The sequence below is a fragment of the Echinococcus granulosus genome (assembly GCF_000524195.1).
Source record: "Echinococcus granulosus chromosome Unknown EG_S00019, whole genome shotgun sequence".
NCBI classification, from domain to species: domain Eukaryota; kingdom Metazoa; phylum Platyhelminthes; class Cestoda; order Cyclophyllidea; family Taeniidae; genus Echinococcus; species Echinococcus granulosus.
This window is the reverse complement of record NW_020170399.1, coordinates 409,990-416,243: the sequence shown is the minus strand read 5'-3', so window position 1 is coordinate 416,243 and position 6,254 is coordinate 409,990. Positions and strand designations below refer to the sequence as shown.

The 6,254-nt window shown below is 43.2% G+C and overlaps 1 protein-coding gene across 1 annotated transcript in view; it reads right to left on the bottom strand. All coding sequences in view use genetic code 11, as the record gives it.

The window, feature by feature from the left end:
• Nucleotides 1-5,533: 5,533 nt before the first annotated feature.
• Nucleotides 5,534-6,254, bottom strand: part of EGR_03580 (hypothetical protein) — a gene marked incomplete at both ends in the record, with an annotated part of 7,807 nt that continues 7,086 nt past the window's right edge. Inside the window, 2 exons of the mRNA XM_024492829.1 lie at nucleotides 5,534-5,685; nucleotides 6,011-6,095. Coding sequence (XP_024352712.1) covers nucleotides 5,534-5,685; nucleotides 6,011-6,095 — 237 coding nt within the window. The remainder of the gene's footprint in view (nucleotides 5,686-6,010; nucleotides 6,096-6,254) is intronic.

The following is a 6,254-nucleotide window of genomic DNA, read 5'->3' as shown; positions in this document are numbered from 1 at the left end:
CTACTGGCATACCCCAGAGGCCATGCTGTTCATCGGAAGTACAGTAACGAAGCCCCAGACATCGTAGTACAATTTTTTGCGATTTGCATTAAAATTCCTACTCAACAGAAGCATTTTAAGCATAAAACTGCCCTCGATAAAATACTGTCCAGCTAAGACTCAAAACAGTAGTAGATAATGGAAGACGGAAAAGAGAATTTCGCTTTGAGAAGAGAAGACTTAAAATCCACTTTTTGAAGGTACTAAGAGCTGCTGAAAAAGGCTATTGTGAACAACAGTTCAATGCACTGGAGTACAGGAGAAATATGTTTTTTAATGAACTGCTATTACTGTGATTGTTCGTAAAATTTTCCCCGACACCATATCAGGCGGAATAATCAAGGATTCGCCGCGTTAGGTGAATCACTGTGAAAAGAGTTTTGACTGCATACAATTCTTGCAAATGTCACCTAGTTGTTTAATTCCTGCACACATAATCCGTCCACTTCATGTGGCCCGATAACACGTTCTTTATTCACGAGTCCACCTTCAGTAGGTTAGTTATCTAACTGTTAGCCAAGTTCATTTCAAGCCGTACGCTTGTACAAGGCGGACACCTTTTAATCAAATTCAAGCACCCTAGTTGGTGGTGAAATAGATACACCCCTTAACAATGTTACGATAACGTCTCACGTCTCAAGGGTGTTGTATCACCAACTGCCCATAACGGACCCCTAGGACTGGGGGGTACAATTGGCGTTGGCTGCGTGTGAGCGTGTTTGAGCTAAATGGAATGGTGGTAAGTACCTTGCTCCTCTCGATGGCAAGTGGTGTGTCAACTTCCCAATTTAGGCCTATTCCTACTGTCATTCAAGTGGAGACTTCAAAAGTACATTCTGCCTAATGTCATGGAGGTAGTAAAATTTGCCCCAGTAATGCTGTGCTTTGGATTTATGCCTAATGAATGGAGCCATTTGAACTACCAAAAGTGCGCGTCATCTATGACAGGTGAATGCGAAAGTAGGCAGAAATGTAGCTAAGATTCAGTGGACGCATCATGATGTGGACGGACAAATGCGGAGTGGCATGCCATTTGCAGTGAAGGTTGACTACTAAACGATAACTGTCACGTGTCATGTCAGTGAGTCACGGACGCCAAAGGCCCGGCGCTTCTAATGACAGATTAAAACCGGACGAAACATCACAGTCGAAGAATCGGACTTGTGTTTATTAAGGTCCAATTATGAAACGGACCCTTCTTAATGAAGAATCCGCTAATCCCCTAGCATTATTTGCAAAACTAATTTGAATAAGGAACGTTGAATTTTGACCGATGATAAGGCCCACTAAAGAGGAGCCGGGGGGTATGGAAAAGGCGAGAACAGCCACAAACAAGCGATCCGGGAGTCGAGTTATATTGAAAAATATTGAAGCACATTGACAAGGTTGTACCGTCTGTGGAAACCATAAACAAAGAGCTGGTTTTTCTTTTAAATTGTATGAAGGTAGCCATGACCACCCATTAAAACTTGTTGCAGCTGTCTGATACCTGCCCTAAATGACCGAGGGGTGAGGCAGTCTAGACAGGCACCAAGGATGTTTGCAGAGAATTTAGAAGAGAGAAAAACTTAGAAGGAGGTACGAAGTTTGAGGAATAAATATGCGTTGGTCAAGGACAAATATGCCATGCAGCATCTGAGCCAACCCTGGATATGTATAAAGTGTAATACTTATGTTGTTTTAGTGTACCTTTCAGGGAGGGGGCAATCTGGAAATCCGAATCTGATGAGAGGGTCGTCGCCTTCCGTGCCTAGTTGTGATTGCGGTTCTTCCCCTCCCTAAACTTTGTACCATTTCTCCCGGTTTTTTCCCCTTAATAAAGTTGTCAGGACCAAATCAATCGGGCTGTTCTGGGAACACTAGGAACAGGGTAGAGGAGACCGGTGAGTCTCGCCCTACATTGGGAATATCAGATTGAATCGCCTCGATCAATGACATCTGCTATGAGCAGAAGGTCATGACATTAATTCGATCCTCCGTGTGGCGGATATCGCAAAGGTCAGGGTAGTTAAATGCACAGCTAAAATTCCATTCTGCTGTTAGTTGCTTCCTGCACAATAAGTATCAATTCCATTGTAGACAAAGGAAAGAATCGCTCTAGATCGGTTTTATCCTTGGTGTTGGACAGCTATTAGGAGTCCCTGACCCTTGATTCTTGCAGTCAACAAATAAAATGACAAAATCCTTTTTCAACTACAGAAAATGAATCAAGCGAACATGAAGCTTATGGATTCCTGCTCAGCTTGAAAAGACATGAAAGGCGCGCTTTCTCACGCTCCACGACTTTGCCAAGTATGGGGTCAAATTATGACCTTCATATCAGGTAGTCAGTTTGGTTCAACCGAGTTAACTAGTCCTTCATTCTGGACTCACAAATGTCAAACCGGGTCTGACCTTCTACATCTGAATGATAGGACCCTTAAATTGTCTTACGGCGTCAATTTAGTCAATTTTGGACGGGTTGGAGGCAACGATTTGCACCATCCAAGATATTTACGCCCATTACTCTTTTATGGACGCACAAAGGTGGAGGAAGGGAGGAGTTTGTGGAAATAGATATGTAGGGGAAGACGATTTTTGCCTTAAATGGCTGTTGACTGTTGCCTTGTTCAAATCTTTTCCTTTTTTAGCCAAATGTGGCTGCCGCGTACAAGTTGAGTGAGGAGTGTACAAACCAATTACTGTAGTGTTAAAGGACGATTGAGAAATCAGAGATGGAAGGTAAATAGAAAGTAATAAATTTTCTTTAACCATTAATTGGGATTTTCTTTGCTTCCCACCATCCCATTCAGCATCCCTCAGTTGTGGCAAGCCTTAAAAAGTCGTCTAGTTCCCCAATATTTGACCGAACAGGCTGGCTGCGCATTCGACCGGGAGAATTAATTTGTCGTCTTTTTACTTCCAATGGCGCCAGATGCAACCGTGTTTGTTGGCTTTTTGCAGGTACACACACCCAAATGCAGCGACCAGGCCAATCTCTGCGCAACCGCAAGCAATGCGGTGGTGAGTCGGTGGTCGGCGGGCGGGCTGGCGGGAGGGGGTGCGTGGAGCAAGTGTGGTGGGGTTGGTGCTAGCGGTGGTGGTGGACAGTTTTGGTTGTAAAGCCCACGAGCTGCCTAAAAGCGCAGTTAAATCAGCTAAAGTTACAAAAAGCCACTAATACCTTCCTCATATGGGTTGTAAAGGTACTATCGCCATTCGCCATCTGGCGTTGCCTCCTTAGCAGGTAGAGGGCTCAAGCGTGCAGACACCGGGGCTTTGCTAGGCCGCTTTGTTGCACAACCTATAGGCTTCGCTTGCGCAAACAAACAACCCTCGCTTTTGCTGGCCTTCAGTCTGTAGTGGGACGGCCTCGCTCGATAATAAATTTGTTTTAACACAAGCCGAGTCCAACCAGCTGCAAAATGAAATGCGTTACCTGAGAGTGATAAAAGTGGGTTATTCTCCCCCCCCCTTTAACGCCTGGGGGAAAAAACAACACTTAACTAACCTTTTTCTAACTTTGAATTAAAAACGTTATTGTGGCAGTAAAACTGTGCTGTGATGCCTGCACCCTTTTCTCATCACTAGCCAATAAAGGATCTCTTTGTCCAACTCGTCAGCTCGTTTCAAGGGTATGGTGGCTAAAATGGAAGAGGGAAGCACTGAGTTCGCCTTCAAATGTCTTTCCGTCATGAACAAATCAGGTTTTCCTTTTAACCCCCAAACTTAGGTATTAGATTCTCTTTTCAGCACCTGTACTTACTGAATACGCGCTTACTTTTGCAGTTTCCTTAATGAACTTGACCCCTCACCATTCAAGTCCAATGTCCCCGTTGTTAAATAAGGTCAGTGAAACCTACCCAGGGTAGAATAACATCTTTCAATTAGGGTTCAGCACAAGCGATCAGCATTACCTGCAGGTTCGTTTCGATTATATCCCTGTTTTTGAGTCTATGTCTATGCAGCACTCTGAGTCTGGGGCAGAAAATGTATACTAGACGTACACAAGGGGTGGGGGAGGTCATGACCTAAGGCGAAAGTACAATGGCGGAGCCTTAAGTGCCCGGGTAACAAAATGATGCGTTGCGTAAACAAGCCATCAGGCGAATAAACCGACTAGTGTTGTAATTTGATGGAAAAGAGGGTAGTTTTACTTATCATAGGAAAAAGTGGAATCCACTTTTCTGGTTTTAATGCATTTATTTGACATTTTCTCACTACATTATGTTGGCACAAAACAAAGTTGTCAATGGAATGCCTCCGCATTTTGGTTCCCGCAATTGAAGGTCCTCGTGACTGAGACAGTACTGGCAATCTCCGAAGGGGCTACAGGTCCCGATTCCCCATACAACTTTTCTTGCCTCCATAGTCTCTATTCAACGATACATCTTCTCGATCAGAGGGCTTAAAACCACAGGGTCAACACATTTTTACAGGTTCCAGCAGGACGTTCTCCACGATTTTGATCAACAAAGGCTTCAGCAAACTTTTACAAAGGTTTATTACACCTTACACACAAACATTGATCTAATGTAATGCCTGAATTTACGCAATTTTTTGGACATATGTCAAATGATGGTAGCGTTGGATTTCTGAGGCTGAATGGTAAGTTGCGGAGGATGCCCGAGCTCGTATCCATTTTGGATGCAGACAAACTCAAGTTTTTCATTGGAGGATTGTCCTTTCGAAATTGCACTTGGCTGAGATTAAGAAGGGCCACTTCTGAGCTCTGCTGGAGGCCTCCAAAGCAGACAAGAACACACCACTGCTGCGATGTTTTCGTCCATAACCACCATTCACAAGGTCATGACCTTCGAATGATAGTATGGGTGGACAAAGTGAGGCCCAAATGTGCCGCAAGACTTTCATATCCTAGATTTTCTGATAACATGGACCAAGAAATCGTCCATCAGAAGGGAATTCAGCTGCTGCATTTGTTAAATTTCACTGCCTTCCATTTCACATTCTTTGTGGTTGAATAACACGGCAGTACGAAATATGTGACTACAACTACCTCTTTAAGATTCAAAAAATAAAAACTTTCACATTTTTGATAAAGACTATACAGCTTTAACAGTAAAATCAACTTTAACACCTCGTTGTTGTCTAAAAATAATAGCAGCTGAACTTCGTAAAAGTGAGAGCATTTGCATCGGTGGATGGTGTATCTTAGTTCACATCTCCACGCGCATTCACATAAACATAATTTCTGTTGTTTTCCATTTTTTAAGTGATTTAATCGCTCAGTGGCTGCGCAGTTTTTGGTAGGTGGAGAGGCAGGCCGAAAGAGACATCACCTTTCCGCGATCTGCTGTCGAACTGTGCCGAGTGTTCTCGGCCAATGCCGTGGAGGGAGCCAGCCACCGGGCGCAGGAGTAGGCGAGCCATCGCAACTCCTGGAGGCCGGTTCGGAGGAGGAAATTGTCTGGTCTTGTCACTGCACTCCATGACTCCAACAAGCTTTGCCGTTGTTTTTTTCTTCCCAAGGAAATGAGAAAATAATTTGCTGACATTATGTACCATCAAAATAATGCTGCAATTTGCTTTCAATTTCTACTGAGTCCTTGTTTAATTCAAAGATCTGATTTACGTTTAAAACTGATTCAAAGCCAAATTTCTCTCCCATAATGTTAATTCGAAGGTAAAGTAGTCTCACTGACGGACCTTTAATGTAAAGAGGTGAAAAGGAATTAAAAGTAAATCCGGAGATCCAAAACATGTTTGAGTTACTTCCTTAAAAGGACTTATTCGGTTGGTTACAGTATCGGCCTCCTAGAAAGCCTAAAAAAGCAATGCAACTAGTTTCATTACTATCACTCATGGCTACTAAGATTTTCGCCTGGAACTGCAGGGTGAGGATTCTGTGACAGTCACAATTTAAAACCAGAAGGTAGGGTTTATGATAGGACTAAACTGCGTCCATAAAGCTTATTCAAAGCTGGTTAATATAACCCAAAGGAAGCTGTTAGGTTATTTAAAATTACCTTACCCTTGTGTACACATGCATTATCCTTCTTTGCATGTAATAGTTCGTGAGAGGATAAATTGGAAGCGTTTTGTGGGAATAACTTTTGCTAGTTCCACGGACATCTGTTATTATTCATTGCATGAAATTTCCCGCAGCACTGAAGCTTAGAGGACCACCTATCCGTGATCTAAAACTATATGAGACTTCCCTTAATAGGGAGAATATCATGACGGAAGGTCACAATGTGTATTGCCGAAATACGGAA